Consider the following 23,993-nt stretch of genomic DNA (forward strand, 5'->3'; position numbering starts at 1 on the left):
GACAAAGCAGCCACGGGTCTAACTTGTTGCTGAAGGGGTGACTCAGTACCCATGATATAACAAAATTACAACAATGGTTAGATCAGTCATCATCGTTTTTTACTACAACTATGTCTGCTGTAAATTTCTGAGTCCAGTTTCAATATGTTTAACTGTAGTCTGTTTTTGTCTTTTTCAGCTGGCTGCTATTAAAGCCAAGTTCCCTGAGATCTAATGTCTCAAGATCAGAGCATAATGTGTGATAAACAGTGAACTGTGATTAGAATAGTCCCAGGCCAGTGATATGCCATGGGGCTTTAATTCAGACAGCACATTTTCCCCTTTACAACCGAACCTGCCCAGCCCAGTTTATTACCTTGGGACTTAACTTCAGACAGACAGCCCTCTTCTCAACAGAACCTGTCCAGCCTGGTGTATTACTTTGGGACTTAACTTCAGACAGCCAACCCTCTTCACAACAGAACCTATCCAGTTTGGTGTATTACTTTAGTACTTAACTTCAGACAACTAGCCTTCTTCACAACAGAACCTATCCAGTCTGCTGTATAACTTTGGGACTTAACTTCAGACAGACAGCCCTCTTCACAACAGAACCTATCCAGCTTGGTGTATTACTTTGGTACTTAACTTCAGACAGCCAGCCTTTTTCACAACAGAACCTATCCAGCCTGGTGTATTACCTTGGGCATTACCTACAGACAACCAGTCTTCTTCACAACAGAACCTATCCAGCCTGGTGTATTACATGGGGACTTAACTTCAGACATCTAGCCTTTTTCACAACAGAACCTATCCAGCCTGGTGTATTACCTTGGGATGTCACCACAGATGCCACATCTTTGCTGCTTTCACTGCTGTTACTTGTTGACTGCTTCAATGGCATCACACGAAACTAGTCTCATCTCATCACATCATTGTTCATGAGTCAGCTGGATTCCATGTCCCCTTTTGGGAAGAATTGTGTGTTGTATGAAGAACAGTAGAAGTTTTTGAGATGCAGTCATTATGTTGGCTTAGGGATCTCCATGACAGAGGAAACATGGTATAATGTCAGTGACTTTAGGACCCCATGGTTATCCCTATGTAAGGTGAAATGTGTGTAATGTGTTATCCTTGGGACATGATGGAGGAGTAGCTCATGTGACACATTTGGTTGTTATCTGGGTGAGTGTTCCAGATAGAGGCAACTATTATCCTGTGTTGTTTATGTTGTGTTGTGCCCATGTCAGTCTTCAGCTTTACACCATTGATTCAAAGGCTGCATGCAACAAGTAATGTGCTTCAAAACAGTAAACTCAGCAGTACAGTACACCAGCACCGAGCCACACTGGAAGTGATGCCAAGAGAGAAGCACACTGAGAAATCATGCCTGACCTATGACCTTTTAAAGCAGTGGAGGCTAGACATTTTTTCTTCTTCTGTTACGGTTGAACCCTGAACTGTTTAGTTAATAAATATTTACATCCGAGTAAGGAGTCAAAAAGCCCTAGATCTGTTTTGACTGAGAAAGGTGCTTTTCAAAGTATGCACCTCTGTCTTATAAGGTTGTATTTTAATTGATCATATGTCCATTTTCTCTTTCAGCAGAGAGCACACTTTTAGGCATCTAGCATTGGTTAGTTTTGTTAGTTCCCTTGATAAATGCGTACAATGTTAAAGTGTTGCCTAAGCTGGTCAGTGTGGGTTGCTGTCTATATGGAGGTTGTGAATAGGAATTTTCTTTCGTATTGTTTTCAAGGGTGTACATAATGTACCTGCTCATCCGGACATTATCTGGGACTCCAAGCTGTGTGCCCTTGGCAGGCATACTTCGATCAAATATTAGTCTTGTTTTGTTATTGGGAGTAACTTTTAAATTCGTATTTTATTAAATACAGTAGTGTTAATCCAGTGATAGAGACCCCTCTCTACCAGTAACTTTCACATTGGCAAAGCCATAATATTTTAGTTGTAAACATACAGTGGCCTGGAATGTATTTGTTGACATTTTGGGGCAACATTTACTGCTGTGAGCAGTAGAGTCTAGCTATTGTCCTCTGAACTGACTGAAATATATCCCTGTGAATACAAGATCTCTACCCTGATGATAACTTTGAATTATTCATCAGCCTATAAGCAGTAAATATACTGTGTATATACAATGTGTAGTGTAACAATGTATCTTCTTTCGTCTCTACAATATCAACACATTACAAACTTTTCCATTGTTGTAGAGTGCACAAAAGATTTGTCTGGTTCAGCTAAGTGCACTTTTATAATGGGTTTATTGTCTTCTTTTGAAATAATATTAAAATCCTTCAACCCAGTTTTCTTTAGCTGTTAATATAAGTTGTATTCCTTGTAAAGTAGTCTATTTTGCATGCAATAGAATCCTTACATATAGATGTTAGTGTTGAATAATTTTATGCACAGGATGATTTAGATGATCGTTCTGTAGTATGTGACGTGTTAGTTAATTCCCACAGACCAGTCATAAAATGAATCAGAGTGCATTTTCATGCTACTGTTCGAGTAGTTCCATCTGAAACAATGTTAGCAGTTTAAGCACTAGAAAGCGTTTTCAGTGGATATGTCTGTCTGAGTTCTTTTGAGTGACACAGCCATAGGATGGAAATGAAAAGTTAAGCCACTTTACTGATATAAACTTGTCATGAAGGTGCAATATATACTGAGGGAAACATATCAAAGAACCTTATTGCAGTGATATATGCTCATATTTCCTCCCAAAGCACAGTTCAAAGCTGATGAAAATTGGAAAATATAAAAGCATTAATTATCCTGTTCCTTTCTTTGTTTCTCTCAGTATACATAGGGTAATTCTGCTACCTACCCTAATGTTTTCATTACACATTGCCATTTAGAAAGTGGTCAAACGAAACATATGTCATGTTGGGGTTTTCTAATGTTGCTTTTCAAATTCTCCTACAGATGTTTGGTTCAACATTATGAAAGATACATGTCATATATAAGGATAATTGCAAGAACAAGTGTTTCATTTGGTAAAATGAGTGCTAAATACATAATTTTGTGTGTGTTTCGTGTAAGCCATGCTTCACACTTGCTTGAGCGTAATAATATCTTTATTGTCCATTTTGTTCATGTACATTTGTACAGAAAAACACAAAGCAAGCATGACAGACCTCTTCATTGACGTGACTTTCAACTGTTTAATGATGTCACAGATGAGGAAATACTGAAATGGTTGGTAGACAACAGCGATGTATGGACATGTGAAAATGTGCACTTATGATATATATGACAATGGTTATGTTCCAGCATGTGGATAATAACTGAACGAGTACAGTCAACATTAAATGAATGTGCTCACAAATGTGCCTGCAGGATTTACAGATTCTAAGCAAATGACTTTTAGACTGCTGTTTATGTTGAGCATTTTGGGTAATTTTGAGTCTCTTGAGAGAAATATAAGTGTGTGAGATAATTTGGACCGTAAGTTTCAGAACAGAGCTAGAACTCATGAGCTGGAGATCTTGAAAACAAGGAAGAGTTTTATGCTGATGTAAGGAAAATGTTTCAATGACTGTTAAATTTGTTATCTGTTATTTATTATGTTGGATAATGATTTGACTAGGTGCCATGTCAATACCATGTAATTATTGTGTTATTATCTGCCATCTGTGTTGATATTTGTATAAAACATCGTTTGTACTTTTACTGTGAGCCAGCATGATTTTATCGTTTATATATGTACAATCATTTTTGAAGTAGAAAAGTTTGAATTCTTTTCCTTTCAGGTTTAAATGAATGTAATGCAAATGTCTGTTTGATCATTGTTTTAACCTATGTGTTTCTTGAAACAGTTTTGACTGAATAAAATGCAGTTGTATGTAAATTCTGGATTCTACTCATTGTAGATCCATAAACTGAAGACAATAAATATTCATATTTAAATGTACATGTCATGGTCGTCATTCAGAAACAGTGGATGTTGTGTTGTGGATTCACGGTAGTTATTCCTCAGACAGAAGTGTTACGATTCACTTATGATATCCAGTACAACAGCCAAGACCAGACAGAGTGGTTATTCCTCAGACAGAAGTGTTCTGATTCAGTCATGATATCTAGCATAACAGCCAAGACCAGACAGAGTGGTTATTCCTCAGACAGAAGTGTTGTAATTAAGTGATGATATCCAGTACAACAGCCAAGACCAGACAGAGTGGTTATTCCTCAGTCAAAAGTGTTACGATTCAGTTATGATATCCAGTACAACAGCCAAGACCAGACAGAGTAGGTATTCCTCAGACAGAAGTGTTACGATTCAGTTATGATATCCAGTACAACAGCCAAGACCAGACAGAGTGGTTATTCCTCAGTCAAAAGTGTTACGATTCAGTTATGATATCCAGTACAACAGCCAAGACCAGACAGAGTAGGTATTCCTCAGTCAAAAGTGTTACGATTCAGTTATGATATCCAGTACAACAGCCAAGACCAGACAGAGTGGTTATTCCTCAGACAGAAGTGTTACGATTCAGTTATGATATCCAGTACAACAGCCAAGACCAGACAGAGTGGTTATTCCTCAGACAGAAGTGTTACGATTCAGTTATGATATCCAGTACAACAGCCAAGACCAGACAGAGTAGTTATTCCTCAGACAGAAGTGTTGTAATTAAGTGATGATATCCAGTACAACAGCCAAGACCAGACAGAGTGGTTATTCCTCAGACAGAAGTGTTGCGATTCAGTTATGATATCCAGTACAACAGCCAAGACCAGACAGAGTGGTTATTCCTCAGACAGAAGTGTTACGATTCAGTTATGATATCCAGTACAACAGCCAAGACCAGACAGAGTGGTTATTCCTCAGACAGAAGTGTTACGATTCAGTTATGATATCCAGTACAACAGCCAAGACCAGACAGAGTAGTTATTCCTCAGACAGAAGTGTTGTAATTAAGTGATGATATCCAGTACAACAGCCAAGACCAGACAGAGTGGTTATTCCTCAGTCAAAAGTGTTACGATTCAGTTATGATATCCAGTACAACAGCCAAGACCAGAGGAGTTATTTCTCTGACAGAAGTGTTATAATTCAGTCATGATATCTGGCATAACAGCCAAGACCATACAGAGTAGGTATTCCTCAGTCAGAAGTGTTGTAATTAAGTGATGATATCCAGTACAACAGCCAAGACCAGACAGAGTAGTTATTCCTCGGTCAGAAGTGTTACGATTCAGTTATGATATCCAGTACAACAGCCAAGACCAGACAGAGTAGTTATTCCTCGGTCAGAAGTGTTATAATTCAGTCATGATATCTAGCATAACAGCCAAGACCAGACAGAGTAGGTATTCCTCAGTCAGAAGTGTTACGATTCAGTTATGATATCCAGTACAACAGCCAAGACCAGACAGAGTAGTTATTCCTCTGTCAGAAGTGTTATAATTCAGTCATGATATCTAGCATAACAGCCAAGACCTGACAGAGTAGGTATTCCTCAGACAGAAGTGTTGTAATTAAGTGATGATATCCAGTACAACAGCCAAGACCTGACAGAGTAGTTATTCCTCAGTCAAAAGTGTTATAATTCAGTTATGATATCCAGTACAACAGCCAAGACCAGAGTACATAGTCATTGTCGGAGTGCCACTCCTTCCCATTTCCCTATCCAGTGATTGACCCTGGGTACACACACACAGAGGCGAGTAGTAACCTACTTTCATTTAGCTTGATAACATCCATCACGTCCCTGTAGTAGGTACAGCCATATGTGTAATATCCATAGACTGTTAGTGAATGATGTTTTTTTGCGACCTTACAGAAAAGATGCCACACTTGCTGCAGCAGGGGTTGAAAAATACCATTGCCCATGCCTTGATTGTGTGGAATTTTCTGGCCGGTCAAGCAAACATCCACATTAAACTTTACCATGGTACATTAGTGCCAAGCTACTGGAATGTTTTGATTTATGTATTTTGCTGATGATATACAAATGCATAGCTACCAATCGGTAAAGATTATTTGCAAAATAAGCGAAATTAATATTTGGTCAAGTGGATTTTGAAAGCCTACTTGACCTTTGTTCACTTGAGTTTTGAAAAAGAATTCAATCCCTGCTAAAGACTTATTCAGTGAAAAAGTCTTCAAAATGCCCAACGATGTCATAGCTGTCACACTAGAATATGTACATGTGGTAAGCTTTGGAAAATACTAAACACGTCAGACTACATGAAATTATATGCTCAAGTGAGCAACAGTGCTGACATCATCTGGAGATGTTTTGCCACAAGGAACAGTCCAGCCTGTTTGGGGTCAAGTCTGCACCTCGGGTATGCGCAGCAGGCCACTCTGCAACCTTAATGCCGTGCATGAATCATTTTATATTAGGCTCATTTCAAAATGGGTATTATTCATGTCAGAAGCTACAAATGGCACCCGCCCAGTAAAGGAGGACAGACAATCCAAGATGGCTAACTCAGTCCCTCTACCTGTGTCTCTGTATGCTAATTTCAACCATAAAAGAACGTGAAAACCAATTTCTTTCCACCAGAAACTGAAAATAGTTTTCCCACAGCCTTTTTTCCAGACAAACCGTTTGCTGGACATGCTTGGTGACTTACTAGGCGGACAGAATACTTTCCACTGAACAATTCCAGCATGTTAGTAACACGTGCATATTTGTTTACAACCATAGCAATGAAATATTGACCATACCACCTGTTTGCATAATGGTGAGGGTGTGTGACAGTGACACCAGCGAATCCTAAAACGGAAGTTGACTTGACAAAACAAGTGAGCATTTTGAAGTAAGTCAGTAGAAGGGATTGCATCAGACATAATACTCATCACAACATCTCTATCATCAAACGTTTTGAAAGCTTTACTGTAAGTCTCACAGGTTGTATTACTGACTGGATTCCTGTTGATAGAGTGACGTGAGCCACATAGTGACGTGAATCATATAGTGACGTGAGCCATATAGTGACGTGAACCATAGAGTGGCGTGAGCCATAGAGTGACGTGAACCATAGAGTGGCGTGAGCCATAGAGTGACGTGAACCATTTAGTGACGTGAGCCATATAGTGACGTGAACCATAGAGTGATGTGAGCCATAGAGTGACGTGAGCCATAGAGTGATGTGAACCATAGAGTGATGTGAACCATAGAGTGACGTGAACCATATAGTGACGTGAGCCATATAGTGACGTGAGCCATAGAGTGACGTGAACCATAGAGTGATGTGAGCCATAGAGTGACGTGAGCCATAGAGTGACGTGAGCCATATAGTGACGTGAACCATAGAGTGATGTGAGCCATATAGTGACGTGAACCATAGAGTGACGTGAACCATAGAGTGATGTGAGCCATAGAGTGACGTGAACCATTTAGTGACGTGAGCCATATAGTGACGTGAACCATAGAGTGATGTGAGCCATATAGTGACGTGAACCATATAGTGACGTGAACCATAGAGTGACGTTAGCCATATAGTGACGTGAACCAGATAGTGACGTGAGCCATATAGTGACGTGAACCATAGAGTGATGTGAGCCATAGAGTGACGTGAGCCATATAGTGACGTGAACCATAGAGTGATGTGAGCCATATAGTGACGTGAACCATAGAGTGACGTGAACCATAGAGTGACGTTAGCCATATAGTGACGTGAACCATAGAGTGACATGAGCCATAGAGTCTGCATTCAAGAAACATTTAAGTACAAAGTCTAAATTAGGTGTATTTTAGAAGCATACATATTCATCACATTATTATTTAAATACGGCATATTTCATACCACCACCATCAAAAGCAATTCGCCCTACATGTTATGAAACAGTGACCAAAAACATCCTACAATTCTTGAACAATAATCTTACAATGTGCACCATTGAGTGTCTACATCAAACATAAAATGTCAGATTTAAACCTAAATGACTCGTTGACTACATGACAACACGTTTGGCTAATGGTCCTCCCAACCGTTACCTCGATCAAGGATTTGAGTTGGCCAAGGACCGTAGTGTTGACATGACACTCACCATTGGATACGTGGTTCCCGGAGCATTTCCTTAAAGCTGTCACTTGAAGGGGAGTCTTTGACTAATGTACATATTGACTGGAAATACATAACATAAATTATAGGTATGCCTTTTGAGATGAGTTACGTGTGGCGGAACTGCTTTCAGCAAATCAGTTACCTCGACACATCTGTCAAAGAAATTATTAACTTTGTACATATCATGTTTATTTCATCATAAAGCTGTCTGTTCTTGTCGGAATGAGTGATCATCAAGGCATTAGTGAATGTACCACACCCAAACAGAAAATAACATGATTGGTCTAACTGTCAAGCACGTTCTTTGTTGAAGAAAAAAAAAACAGAAAAAAACTATTTGAACTATAAAGTGTTCCAGATGTTGAAAATCCATTGTTTCAACGAAAAAATGAAATCGATTACCTGTCTGAACACGTTTCTTATACGATGCACACGTGTCATGTACATGTCACAGAATGTATTTCAATTACAGATCATTATCTGTTTGACTGCCCAAGAAAACTACACACCTTAAAGTGCAATAAATGACGTTGAAGGATAGTCCTAATCACAGATTTCTCAAGATTTGTTATGCTGAGAAATGAGATCGATCGACTCGACAATATTGTGTTTTCTATAAAAGTAGGGGTGATGACAATTACTTTAAAATCTATGTCGCCATCCATAAAATTATCATCACTCTTAATATCTGACTGTTTCACTTTAACACTGTTATCGTTTAACAATAATCCACTTGTGTGGAGACGGTCTCTAATTAAAAATCGTGTCTGAACCTGACAACTAAGTTATCGTTTAACAATAATCCACTTGTGTGGAGACGGTCTCTAATTAAAAATCGTGTCTGAACCTGACAACTAAGTTATCGTTTAACAATAATCCACTTGTGTGGAGACGGTCTCTAATTAAAAATCGTGTCTGAACCTGACAACTAAGTTATCGTTTAACAATAATCCACTTGTGTGGAGACGGTCTCTAATTAAAAATCGTGTCTGAACCTGACAACTAAGTTATCGTTTAACAATAATCCACTTGTGTGGAGACGGTCTCTAATTAAAAATCGTGTCTGAACCTGACAACTAAGTTATCGTTTAACAATAATCCACTTGTGTGGAGACGGTCTCTAATTAAAAATCGTGTCTGAACCTGACAACTAAGTTATCGTTTAACAATAATCCACTTGTGTGGAGACGGTCTCTAATTAAAAATCGTGTCTGAACCTGACAACTAAGTTATCGTTTAACAATAATCCACTTGTGTGGAGACGGTCTCTAATTAAAAATCGTGTCTGAACCTGACAACTAAGTTATCGTTTAACAATAATCCACTTGTGTGGAGACGGTCTCTAATTAAAAATCGTGTCTGAACCTGACAATCCAGTGATCAACATCATGAGCATTGATCTACGAAACTTGGATATGATGACATGTGTCAACCAAGTCAGCAAGCCTGATCACTCGATCCCGTTAATCGTGTCTCGTGACAAGCATGGGTTACTGAAGACAATCTACGGATCTTCGTGAAATGAAAGGTTGTGAATTTAAAATGAGGACAAATGTTGCCAGATTGACTTATTCGATTGATTCGATCGATTCTAATTGATTGGCGGTCCATCAAGTTTTACTTTCCTCTAAAATCAGAACATACTGTGTCAGTTAAAAAGTTCTCAGAATGGATGTAATGGGAAAGAGGACGGACCCAGCTGTTGTAGGAAGCATGCGCCTTTTACTGGAACGCAAGTGTCTTTCTATGAGACTTAAGTATCAAACTGGAGAGGTTTGTTCCAGAACAACGTGGTACCAAATTGAAGAGGTGTGCTCCAGGACAACGTGGCATCAAGTTGAAGAGGTGTGCTGCAGAACAACGTCGTATCAAATTCAAGAGGTGTGTTCCAGAACAACCTGGTATCAAATTGAAGGGGTGTGTTCCGGAACAACGAGGTATCAAGTTGAAGAGATGTGTTCCTGAACAACGTGGTATCAAATTGAAGGGAAGTGTTCCTCAACAACCTGGTATCAAGTTGCAGACGTGTGTTTCGGGACAACGTTGTATCAAGTTGAAGAGGTGTGGTATAGTTCAGGATGGCATGGGCCTAAAGAGGTCTATTCAAGATCAACTTGGTACATATGTGCAAAAAAACGTATGTTACTATCTGTCTAGTTATCGCGAGGATGTATCACGTGTCCTCTCCAAGCAAAACAGCCCTTTGCTCCACAATATCTTTATTATTAACTCACCTGAATGGTATATTACCTGCGACGAACTGTGAGCAATGATTCGAATAGTAAAAAATAAACTTTGGTACTTTGGGCACCACTTTCACAGGCTGTGAAAAACTAAAATCTGAGTATAAGTGGACGTGGGTTCATGATATGACTCCACTATTGTTATTCCGAGAGTTGGAAAATACCAACAGAACCCATGGCCTATGGCGGGTCGTGAGTTTTAGTTCTTAGATACATGGACACATCCATGACAAAGCCGTTACGGTGAAGGGGTCGTTAACATGTCGGTTGTCACTCAGCTGCCATGGCTTCCAAAATATGATATAAACAATGCAGAAAGGAATGAGGAAATGAATCCTGGCCATAACTGACACATTTGATTAAGCATCGTGTCGTTCTATTGACAAAATGATGCATTATTAAGGTGGGTAGATCCTCGGATACGTTGTCACTGTTGTGGAGGGCTTGGAAAGATGTGTGTGACTCTGCGTCCCATTGCGAGATATTTCTCCATGCGTAATAACATAATGAATGTACATGACCGGATTCGGTCATATAGTCAACGAAGCTTACATTTCTGACAGACCAGCTCTATACCTAGAAAAGCGTGTTTGACAGTCTGGATACCATAAGCCTTGCTTTCCACTGGAATAATCCCCCAAGGACAAGGGGGATCTCCCTAAATGACGCTTATTTGGCACAGTGAGGTTTATGACGCACATCGCTCCTAAGAAAATTGCCAACTGTTCGGTTCTGAGTATATCGCGAGCTTATGTTCAGGAAGCACTGTCAAATAGTGGTGCTACCAGGTAATCGTAAAAAGAAAAGCTTATCCCGCCCCACCCACGTCACCCGTCACATGCGAAGGCCTGTCAACTGTTCACCTGATTGAACACGGGAAACCATGGTAAAAGGCTAAGTAGGATATTGCATAGGACCTCATTAATTTCAATGTCACGAAAATGTTGGACATGTCCTCCTTTCTGGGGTCCTGAGATTAAACAACCGATGAGGAAGAAACGGACGAGACATCATCTGCCTCCGATTGTTTTAGCTCAGTATCGGAAATAATAGGAAGGGCATTGGTTATTTTGTGAATAATTGACCAATATTATTCTAGGGATATGCCTGATGACGATGTTCGTAGACAAATTTGAATTGTTTTGACTTTGCGAATCAGAGCACAATCCGGTTCATGTGCATTAAGAAGCGGATCAGCAGAGGGTGGGCACAACTGAGTTGACTATGCCCCTCGTCTAAATGTATTACTACAACATTTTATCAACATTACCCAGCACGCCAGACGGCATGTGACTCACTCACGAAAAGAGATAGGTAACATGTGTTTATGCTAACCATTTTTTCATTTTACTTGTGTGGTCCGACTGGTTCCCCAAAAGTGGAAACAATTTTCCAATACTAGTGGTGTCATTTGACTTAAACTTAGTACATGAAATCATGCATGTGTTTATCGTGACAAAGTGAAACTTGGTGACGATGTATAATGCTTCAAGAGGTCTTCGTAGGAATCAAGTATGGTCGATGTAGTGTAGGGCTGCACTTATTCCATTGTTCCATCAATGACGACACCCTCCTCCAACCATCAATGAAGACACCAACCAACCACCAATGTAGACACCCTCCTCCAACAATCCATAAAGACACCCTCCTCCAGCCATCACCCTTCTCCACCCATCAATGTAGACACCCTCCTCCAACATTCCATAAAGACACCCTCCTCCAGCCATCACTTCTCCACCCATCAACGAAGACACTCTCCTCCAACTTTCACCCTCCTCCTCCAACCATCACCCTCCTCCAACCATTAATGACGACACCCTCCTCCAACCACCACCCTTCTCCAACCGTTAATGACGACACCCTCCTCCAACCATCACCCTTCTCCAACCATTAATGACGACACCCTTCTCCAACCATCACCCTTCTCAAACCATCAATGTAGACACCCTCCTCCAACTTTCACCCTTGTCCAGCCATCAATGAAGGCACTCTCCAACAACTTTCACCCTTGTCCAGCCATCAATGAAGGCACTCTCCAACAACTATCTCCCTCCTTCAACCATCTAGGAAGACACCCTCCTCCAACCATCAATGTAGACACCCTCCTCCAACAATCCATAAAGACAATGTCCTCCAACCATCCATGAAGACACTCTCCTTCAACCATCATCCTCCCAAAACCATCCATGAAGACATCCTCCACCAACCAGCAATAAAGACACCCTCCTCCAACCATCACCCTCTTCCAACCACCTCCCTTCTCCAACCATCAATGAAAACACCATCCTCCTCATCTAACCATCAGTAAAGACACCCTCCCCCAACCATCAATGAAGACACCCTCCTCATACCGGCGATGGAGATATCCTCCTCCCTCACCCTCCTTCAACTATCAATGAAGACACAACCCACCTCCCCCATCAGTGTATCACCTATCTATGATAAAACAGCCTCCATCAACAAGACAGCCGGCAACCATCTAATAAAATGGACAGAACATTCTAATACAGTCAACATGCTCCAATCAGCAACCATCTATATATATGCACAGCAACATTCTGTTAATGCAGACTTCAATCCCCTAACGTAGACAGCAACCATTCATCAAAGGAGAGAGCAACCAACCAGCAACCATCTATATATATGCACAGCAACATTCTGTTAATGCAGATAACTTCAATCCCCTAACGTAGACAGCAACCATTCATCAAAGGAGAGAGCAACCAACCAGCAACCATCTATATACATGCACAGCAAAATTCTGTTAATGCAGACAACTTCAATCCCCTAACGTAGACAGCAACCATTCATCAAAGGAGAGAGCAACCAACCAGCAACCATCTATATACATGCACAGCAACATTCTGTTAATGCAGACAACTTCAATCCCCTAACGTAGACAGCAACCATTCATCAAAGGAGAGAGCAACCAACCAGCAACCATATATATACATGCACAGCAACATTCTGTTAATGCAGACAACTTCAATCCCCTAACGTAGACAGCAACCATTCATCAAAGGAGAGAGCAACCAACCAGCAACCATCTATATACATGCACAGCAACATTCTGTTAATGCAGACAACTTCAATCCCCTAACGTAGACAGCAACCATTCATCAAAGGAGAGAGCAACCAACCAGCAACCATATATATACATGCACAGCAACATTCTGTTAATGCAGACAACTTCAATCCCCTAACGTAGACAGCAACCATTCATCAAAGGAGAGAGCAACCAACCAGCGAGGTATCCAATATCTGTCTTAAGCAAAAGACTAGAGACGAACTACCAGACCAAAGTAACAGGCGGCATCCTGCTTCCAGGCGTTTCCAATGTCCTGACAGTGAAAGTAACTGTGATTTTCAGATTCATTTTCTATCAAATTTACATTAAGGTAGAACATATCATTGCCACATCAATTCTGCAATGTGATTCTGCTCGGCCACCTCTTTCCACATTGTATGTACACTGGGAGAACATAAACCATGCCCTGCATTAGGTTGAAACAATGTGTTACGACCACAAGGTTATTCTTGGCGACTGTCTCGTTAACATATCATCAGAGGGGATAAAGCGGGGCGAGGAAACTGACAGCAGGTTACGACTGTTGTGTACCGTTGTAGACAGCTTCCTCTTGGTGGTGTAAAGGCCACACACAGTAACGACGCCATCATAATTTCCATGATTTGCCTGCCAGACAGGTCTTTCTTCAAGGGGCTGAAATTTTAAGGTACCAAATCTGTGTCTACGAAGGATGTCAAATGCTCTCTTTGCAGAGATTTATTATGAGTGTGGAAAGTGTGTTGCCACTTTTGTTAACCCTATACAAGTTCCTCGACACGTAATGCATCTAGAGTAGACCACCCTTTCAGGAACGTTTCCCACAGACGTTCCTCGACACGTAATGCATAGAGTAGACCACCCATTCAGGAACGTTTCCCACAGACGTTCCTCGACACGTAATGCATAGAGTAGACCATCCATTCAGGAACGTTTCCCACAGACGTTCCTCGACACGTAATGCATAGAGTAGACCATCCATTCAGGAACGTTTCCCACAGACGTTCCTCGACACGTAATGCATCTAGAGTAGACCACCCATTCAGGAACGTTTCCCACAGACATTCCTCGACACGTAATGCATCTAGAGTAGACCACCCCTTCAGGAACGTTTCCCACAGACATTCCTCGACACGTAATGCATCTAGAGTAGACCACCCATTCAGGAATTATTCCCATAAATGATCCTTAACACGTAACGCATCTAGAGTAGACAACCCATTCAGGAAAGTTCTCCATGCATGTTCCTGAACAGAAAATGCATATAGAGTAGACCATTATTACAGATGTGTTCCCTATACTTGCTTTGTCAACACGTATGGGGAAACATGCAATGAAACTTAGTTCCAGCAATAGGAGCTGTGTTCTAACGATTGTCCTCTGCAGACTACTGGTTATTTTCCACAACATTTACTCTTTTTGCAAACGTGATCGTCTTAGAACGTCAGGTGTCCAATGAACATGTTCTATCTCGGTCACCTCAGGCTAGTGTATATGTAAAGCACGACGAGCAATATATTTACGTCGCGTTTGTGTTTATAAAACAGATGTTCTTTATCGCATGTCTTTTGACAGAATGATATATATATGGGAAAGATGTGATATTATTAGTGTAACGTACAGTAGTCTCAGGCCATCAATCACACACTCGTTATTCACAGGAACCTCACAAGCATGACGGACGCCCCATGCTGACGTATTCTGGTGGTGTCGATGACGTCACGGGAGAGGCGGAGATTACCTCCCTACGGCCAGGGTAGGCAAGTCTTCAAACGTACTTCATTGGCGAGAGTGTCCAGGGCATGCACCAATGAAATTGATCCGATTACGAGGTAAACAAGTAACGGTTGTTTGTACACCGCATGTAATCGTATATTGAATGAGCAAATGTGTTGAAAGATGATGGAGACGTCGTGAAGGTGTGCGGCACTTGCCAGCATACAAAACATCACTTGAGATTGCAAGGCTTGGAGTCATCCCACAGATGACATCCTTACCTTGTCAGCTTGCTGACGGGGTTAGATTCTTTCGTCATGTGGACGAGGCGTCCGACTTGGGATCTGAAGGACGTGGACATTTTATGGCTGCTACATTATTTTGTCCCGATCTTTCTCCGAACACCACCTTCCTCAAAATGTGAATCTGAAACAAGCAGGAAACATCACGTGGCACAAACCTGCCTGTAACAATGAACGTCTCAAATTCAGGCCATTACCAGGATTGGATAAATGAAAACACATACATCATCTATTATAATCAGGGTGGACCCTGACTGCCTTGGCAATTAAAATTTCAGCAAGAAATTATACTAAATTGATTCCCATATTGAGGAACGATTGTCTCTCAAACCTGGCTTTCCTTGCACTTCCACGAGGCGACCGTAGTACTACGCACAGGCAAAGTGTAGCGCAAAATGGGTTGCGCAGCAGAACGAAACTGACCAGTCTTCGTATATGCGAGCGAAGCGAGCAAAGGTTGGCAACAAACTTCCCTCGCTTCGGTCCGAAAAATATTTTTCATGTCAAAATAAAATATCGCCACCATCAAATATAGACACACATTTACTCACAGGGTTGTGCTCTCAGATTTCCAACCTCATATTTAACAATTACTCACGTGAAATATATTTTAATCAACGTTTTAAGCGCCGCTGGTGCTCTCACGGGGCGTTCTTCGCCTCCATTACCCCTGCCAGCTTCCGGTTCAGCGGAATGAAGGAACAAGAATAAGCAGAAATTAAGAGGACACATCATATTGCCCAAATTTCTCATTAAACTGTTCCAGATTATTCATTTGATATGTTGTGGTTATTGTTAGAATTTTAGTAACATTTATTCTGAAAAAGGCTCATTCCTGACGTAGCGAGTGGATGAATGCAAGGGAGGTAATTGCGCAAGTAGTTATTTTTGCGGGAAATACAAACACAGTAAAATGTGGCCATACGCTGGGACAGATGCCGTCAGCTGGTACGTAATATGAAGTAAAATTAAACTTATTTCTTTTCTTGTTCAGAAAAAGTGTTCCATGTGATCTAAGTACCGATTTGACGAAAAGCTATTCTTTTCATTTCTTGATCAATTCTTATCAATACGAAATAGTTGTATTACAAAGCAAAAGATCGTTTTCACTGTAAACGAAAACCGTGACACCTCACGGCAGATCCACTTGATAACTTGAAATTTAAAAACAAAACATCCATACCTCAAAGTAAATGTCTTTCCTGTCCCGCATTGTCCTGTTATAAGGAGATTGTGGCCTGCCTCAGCAACAGCAATGCAGTTCCTTTGCTCCTCATTCATGGTTAATCTGCACGACGACTGTCATCTGCGAACTTTGCGGAGGACATGCGACTCGACAAGTGTTTTCAGAGTTACCTAACCTGTTCCTTCATTCCGCTGAACCGGAAGCTGGCAGGGGTAATGGAGGCGAAGAACGCCCCGTGAGAGCACCAGCGGCGCTTAAAACGTTGATTAAAATATATTTCACGTGAGTAATTGTTAAATATGAGGTTGGAAATCTGAGAGCACAACCCTGTGAGTAAATGTGTGTCTATATTTGATGGTGGCGATATTTTATTTTGACATGAAAAATATTTTTCGGACCGAAGCGAGGGAAGTTTGTTGCCAACCTTTGCTCGCTTCGCTCGCATATACGAAGACTGGTCAGTTTCGTTCTGCTGCGCAACCCATTTTGCGCTACACTTTGCCTGTGTACTACGTAAGTCACTGTTAAGGTATTGGAGCTATGTAACCTCAGCGCTACAATTGAACGGACCTCTTTGTGCAGCGAGTAAATGCCACATAGATGAACGCCAAAATGGTCAAATATATTAGAGACATTAATTGTTGCCTCTATCATCATACTTGTTCATTTCACAGGTGCATCCTTGGCCGAAAAGAAACCGCTCTGAACTGGAGATCGAATAAACATGCAAGCTTCCATCCCCAAAATTATGTGGACAGTCGAATATGATTATCATTTTTCCAGTTATGTTTAACACAGTTCGACTGTAATGCTTAGGAAACAGATACGTGCCGGTTCTTACATTTGTATACGGTACAAATATGCAATAGCATCGATGACTGTCTTCAGATAGTTCATATATAGGTGCAAATGCATTCTGAGTGTTTGCCTTTTAGCTCTCGGTTTCAGGCGTGCATTGTCTGAAAACATCTATCCTGAGAGAAAACAATATCATGAGATATGAGAGACTGTTCATTGATGCGCCATTGCTGACCACGGGATGAGGACATCCTGGTCACTCCCACCCGAGATGTTCACGGCCTGGTACAGGTGTGCCATGTCCACTCCTAGCGTCTTAATCATCACAGCCATTCACTGATCACGGCTGCTACCAGCTCCCCCACTACCGGACCATCCGGATACGACTTCCCCTATACTACGTGTACATGCGGTAAACAACCTGTCGTAGAACGTCTTTGTTGTCTCCATTATCTGACACCGTATGCTCCTCATGACGACGTGACTCGCGTACAATGACGCTGACGTCTGACACAGTTTCAAAGTCCAACAAAGGGTTTGGAATGACTGGGGTCAGAAAGAAAGTCGTTAATCAAGACGTACCGTGCACCTTTCGTTCCATCCGTCGGTACACCTATCCTCTACATACTCCCCATGAAACGTTTAGACCCACTATTGTAAATGTAGCCTATTACGTCAGTCAACTGTTCTAAACTAGACTTTGCAAAATATCCCATACTGTTTGTAGGCACTGTTTACACATGAACTAATGTACTGTAAAACAAATTTCTAAAGTTGAAAAATATAATATTGTCATGGGTTCAATAAATAATGAAGCAATAAAAATTGGTGAATTCAAACAAAACTTGACACCAAAAAGCAACTGTTCACATGCACGATATTTCCACATGCTTTTCAGCATTTTGATGCATGATCCTCGTGCAGTTCGTCTGCATGTGGTTTGCAGTTGGTTCCCCTATAGACATGTAACATGTTGTGAATGCTTTAAGTGGGCCTAAACGTTTGGTGGGTAGTATATCTGAACGCTGGCAGTTTGAGATACGAAATTCAATATTTAATGTAAAAGGTCTTTGGAGGGCGTTTCTGGCATCCCGCAACACCAGGTGTCCTGATCAACTCACTTCAGAGGATGACTCAAGAACACATGGGAGCATATTGTAAAACCCATTCAGTGTTCTGCATTGTGAGAGAGCACTGAAATGTAGCCTGTGGCAGAGAGGTGGTGTGTGATGTGTCAGGGCGCATCTATCACTCACACCAATCTGCTTCAGGTGCACCTTCACATCTGCATCACTCCCTCCCCCACTTGGTAGGGGAGACGCCGCAATATATACATAGCTGCCTCCTGCCAGAAGGTTCTTACTTGTTATCACCTCGTTGGAGGCACTCAACCGGAACATACGACACTCTGGTGATGGATTACAGCCGTCCAAATTCACGTCATCTGTCTACTTTATGAAGGGGAAGAATACACGCGGAAATCGGGAGGCAGTACCAGCCAAGCACTCGGTCAGTTGGCGGGGTGCTATTTAAATAGTGCTGCGACCTTGCCTCGACCAGACACATTTGTCCATCACTGCTGCTGAGTAAACCAGACCTGCTCGTATAAACCATGAGTCTCAACATGGCTTTGAGTCTGTCGCTCTGCCTAGCCTCACTGGTCGCCGTTCTAGGCAAGCAGGACTCACCCCCATCTATCATCACTATATTATCAATGGCAACGTGCAAGTCAACCTGCAAAAGCGGCTCATGTGAACAGCAGATAGGAACAGCTTTACCTAATTTTGTCAAATGTGAATGTAATCCAGGCTGGCACGGCGACAAATGTGACATCCCATCGGATCTGAGTATTCTTAAGGTGTTGGGGTTCCCCACTCTCCACCCCTTTCCGGGTGCTGCTACCGACGCCGACTTTGCCCGCATCGCCGAGAGAGCCCGCAACCACGAAGCCTCCTGCGCGGGCAACTTCGTGTGCAACAACGGCGGGTACTGCACCGGTACCCTTCATACAGGTTTCAGGTGCAAGTGCCTGGAGCCGTACACTGGAACCTTCTGTGACGAGCTTTGTGAGAAGAAGTGCCTCAACGGGGGCGAGTGTTTCAGGGAGACGAAGTTCATAAATGGAACAATGGATATGAATAAAGTATGCAAGTGCCCGAGACGGTATCAGGGAGAATTCTGCGAGCACAAACTAGGTCTCTGAGTGTTCATCGTGTCTTGTATGTACTTCACAGTCCCGTGTCCAGATGCTCTGCTACCTCATGCCGCGCTGTCTCGCTCATGTCCCCACCCGAACCAACGGTGCCAGTGGTTCCTCAAGCCTGCCGGGGAGGTCTTCTACCGTGCTCAAGCTTCAGGCAATGATCTACACTGGTGACACACACAATGTAACATTCCAAAGAACAATTTCATATTTAACTGTGTTCTGAGATACGGAGGATTCCTCATACTCCGATGTCCGACGTATGTATCGTTCAGAAGGTACTTGTAATGGCTGTGTGTGAAACTCTCTCCACACTCGTGAACAAAATATCATTGTGGAAGATCGGAAGTGTAAGGCGACTTATTAAGGGTGCAGTAGTTATGGTCCCGTTAAGCAACAAAATTAAGTCATTGTATTACCTAGCAGCATGCAAAATACTTTCATCGTTAAACATCATTTCCTGTCAAGAAAAATAGTTCAGTTTGTTATTCGTTATTCCAAAATACGGTGCCGTGGCCACCAACCAGGAAGACAAGGAATGTAATTGATAACTGTTCCTCCACAACAGCGGTCATGTAACCAGGGATAATCACCGCATTAATAACTTAAAACTAGAATACTTACAAAGCATAGGTGTAACACATTTCAAAATGCCAACGCAAATTTATTATTGTCAGACACATTCATTTCCACACATGTCTCTCATGAGCGCTGACATGTTTCAGAAAGCAATATATTTGTACGTTTTTCAGTTTACTTTGAAATAGTATCTGGAGTGCGTGTCAGAACAGAAATCTGTAACATATTCCAGTAACACTTTCTGAGGTAAAATACTAAAGATATGGTCTATTCACTGTGTGAACAAATTAAGATATTGACTTCATTTCGTATGTATGTTTCATATTTCAATGTCCAAAATGCATTGTTTTGTGCGTGTGTGCGGAGATACCTTTGTTTCAAACTCAGGTACAATACTACAGTTTACAAACAAAGCAGGACTTTAAGAAAACGTGTCTCTTGTTTGTCTTTACACAATGATACTTAATTTTCAGCTACTTTCATCAATCAGTCGTGCACTGTTTTAGTAGATTGTGATTGTTCATGTCAACATATAGTAATGTGAAGATACATTTGTTAATTTCCGTTTGTCCGTTACATTAGGTGGTATATGTTTATTCGTTAACATGTTAGGAGTTTACTACAATTAGTACAGTGTGCTGAAATACGTTTATTTATGGGTATCGTTATCATTGTGCATACCTCATTTACATCGTGGTTTCTACCTCATCAGTGTAAATATACAATTATTTTCAAATATGATGTTTCATACAACTGATTAAAACGAAACAAGTGTTTTGACTTATCTGCTTTCTATTTCATCATCATTATTTTTTTTATCATAACGGGAAAATATGCCGTCTTCAGAACACCTCGGGAATTAGAACACACATCTTTTCACAAATAAAATGCCAGCCAGGGATCACATCTTTTCTCCGTCTAAAACACCGAAGGCATCAAATACATGTTACTGAGAGTATACGATCTTTGAAGCAACTATTTAATTGGCTTGTGGTTTGTGAACGAATTCCTAGGGGTGAAACAGTGGGTTCTTAACACGGTACGGTACGTATTGCGGTACGACGCCGTCGGTTCGGTCCGTGTCGGTTCTGTCCCATTCGTAACTACTCGGGTCATTCCGGAAAGTTACGATTGGGTTCTGTCCGTGTCGGTTCGGTCCGTGTCGGTTCTGTCCGTGAGATACAATCATAATGCGGCAAAGAAAAGAAACGCATGGATTTTGACAAAGATTTCTCGACATTTAGACAAGGTTTTAAAAAGTTAAGAAAATGACGGCACAAAAACTGAAAATACCGATATGGGTGGACTACATTACGGTATACCGAACCGAAGGCAAAATACCGCCGCCGCGCTACTAATTCAGCGGTATACCGTTTCACCCCGACTAACCATATCATATTGAGACTGGTTTAATTACGAGACAAAAATATCACGGATGTCAGCTTCTACTTTAAAGAGAGAAACAGGTTAGAATACGGTCACAAAATGAACTGTGAATTAAGGCAGTCCTGGTGTGTCCGTGGCTAAGAAGTTAGCTGTCATAAAAAGTGAAAAAGGGCGCCGGTGTACTGCCACACGACACGAACAGCGATAGAAGTGCCTAGACGGCTGACATTTTAATCGATTTCCACACTATTCCGAACCAGTTAGATTCTATCACAGGCTAGCTGGAGGTGAAACTGCCAAGGTGGACAAAACTGCCACAGATGTCAGTGACTTTGTTCCTTTCTGATGAAGGACAGGAAATGAGTTGATATGCTGGCTGTGCAGTACGCCACTCCCAGCTCGTCAACCAGCCGTATTTTACAACGCCGGGTAGGTAGGCTGGGGTGTATTCTTCTTATATACTACAACGTGGGGGTGGGGGTGGGTGGGGATGAGGTAGTGGTGTACATTTGGTAACCCAAGTTCAGGTAAGAGTTTGGGGCAAAGGAAAACTTCAAATAGACTTCATTACAAAAAAGAAGTCCAGTTCCTGGTTGCGCAGTATGCCACACCCTGCACGTCAACGTTGTATATTACAACGCCGGGTAGGCAACCCGTGGTGGATTCTTCTTGTATACTACAATGTCGGGTAGGTAGGCCGTGGTGGATTCTTCTTGTATACTACAACGCCGGGTAGGTAGACCGTGGTGGATTCTTCTTGTATATTACAACGCCGGGTAGGTAGGCTGGATGGGTTCATTTGGTAACTCAAGCTTTGGTAAGATTTTTGGGTAAAGGGCACATTCAAATTGAGTTCATTAAAAAGAAGGGTCCAACTACTGTAGGCTGAAATCCGCTAAACACAAAAATACATTCGGAGATGCCCGTTTCCGTGTATTTCCTGTTCCTTCTCCGCACTCAATAAAAACGTGGCTCATTGATCTCTGTGAGATTGACGATACTTACTTCCGCCTGAGCTGATTAGAAAAACGTCTTCACACTGTAAAATATTATGGAACGCTTGTCATCTTAAAAGCGTGAAGCTTAACCGCTAAGCCGTAATGTGATTGTCTGTAGTGCTCTACATAGCGACAGAAATGTCACAACACCAGAACATGAAGGAAGAGGCCTTCGGGCATAATTAATGGTGTTCCTATATTATTATAGGTGAAGCCTTCTAATCTCCCTCACTCACGTAAAACGAAACAGTCTCTGTCAACTATGTACAGCTCCAAATTAGAAAGTGCTTGTATTACAATTAATGGACCCAGCAAGCAAAATAAAATAAGTCACCTTCTCACGATAAAAGCGAGAACTAGGTCAAACGAGGTTCCTATCTCAAACACTTACGACACTTTATTCACACTTCATTTGGGTAAATACGTTACATTACTGATGTAGATATTACAGTCAACGGTGACATTTAAGTGAGTTTTCATAGTTGTACTTATATTACATCGTTGTAACAGAGTGTCTTTGAGTGCAGTCTTATAACTCTCTTGAGTGACAATGAGAAGTTGGTGAGAGTAGTGCAGCGTGGACAGTTCTGATGAACCCGACGTTTCGGTGTAGATGCTAAAGCCGTTAAGAAGCAAGTGATGTATGTATACATCGAGTTGGTGTAGATGCTAACGCCGTTATCTGGCCAGAGATGTATACGTCGTGTCGGTGTAGATGCTAACGCCGTTATCAGGCCAGTGATGAGTAAGTCTTGTCGGTGTAGATGCTAACGCCGTTATCTGGACAGTGATGTATGTATACGTCGTGTCGTTGTAGACGCTAACGCCGTTATCAGGACAGTGATGTACACGTCGTGTCGGTGTAGATGCTAACGCCGTTACGTCGTGTCGGTGTAGATGCTAACCCCATTACCAAGCCAGTAATCGTTTCTTGATAACAATATTTGCATATACGCTGAAACGTCGCACATATTGTTATGAAGGCGTTGTATTTTAATACAACTAGCCCCTTGTTCAACCCTGCTATAGTTTATGTTGAATACATGTACAGCTGTATTTGTTGTGTTGGAACAGAGTCAGTGGTTTCACCTGACATGTACACGACTAACTGATCTCCTCATATTATATCTGCGTCTAGTATCGCTGGTAAACCTGATAACTTATAGATGGGTCTGTTGTGTTTTTTTTAATGCCTTGGAAGAAGACGCGTTACATACTTCCATTCTGGCTAGCTGTCCTGTCGTAAGTATAAGCCGAGCAACATGTATACGTGTTTTCATATGCCATGCCGCATTGCATTCAAAGGTTACATTTTTATCTCTTCTGTTTGTTGTTTAATCACCATCAGAGCTATTTAAACTATAGACGGCGCTCTGGGTATACTCGTACATGGAAGAGCTAATCCACTGACTGATTGAGTGAGTTTAATTTTACGCCACACTCAGCAATATTCCAGCTATTGGTCCGTAAATAATCAAGTCTGGACCAGACAA

General features: G+C 41.6%; 1 protein-coding gene across 1 annotated transcript in view; it reads left to right on the forward strand.

Annotated features, from left to right (window-relative positions):
• Positions 1-3,912, forward strand: part of LOC137290779 (coiled-coil and C2 domain-containing protein 1-like) — a 38,752-nt gene extending 34,840 nt beyond the window's left edge. Inside the window, exon 28 of the mRNA XM_067821900.1 lies at positions 179-3,912. Within this exon, the coding sequence (XP_067678001.1) occupies positions 179-214 (36 nt within the window). The 3' untranslated portion in view covers positions 215-3,912. The remainder of the gene's footprint in view (positions 1-178) is intronic.
• Positions 3,913-23,993: the final 20,081 nt, after the last annotated feature.

This window comes from Haliotis asinina, chromosome 7 (assembly GCF_037392515.1).
Source record: "Haliotis asinina isolate JCU_RB_2024 chromosome 7, JCU_Hal_asi_v2, whole genome shotgun sequence".
Lineage (NCBI taxonomy): Eukaryota > Metazoa > Mollusca > Gastropoda > Lepetellida > Haliotidae > Haliotis > Haliotis asinina.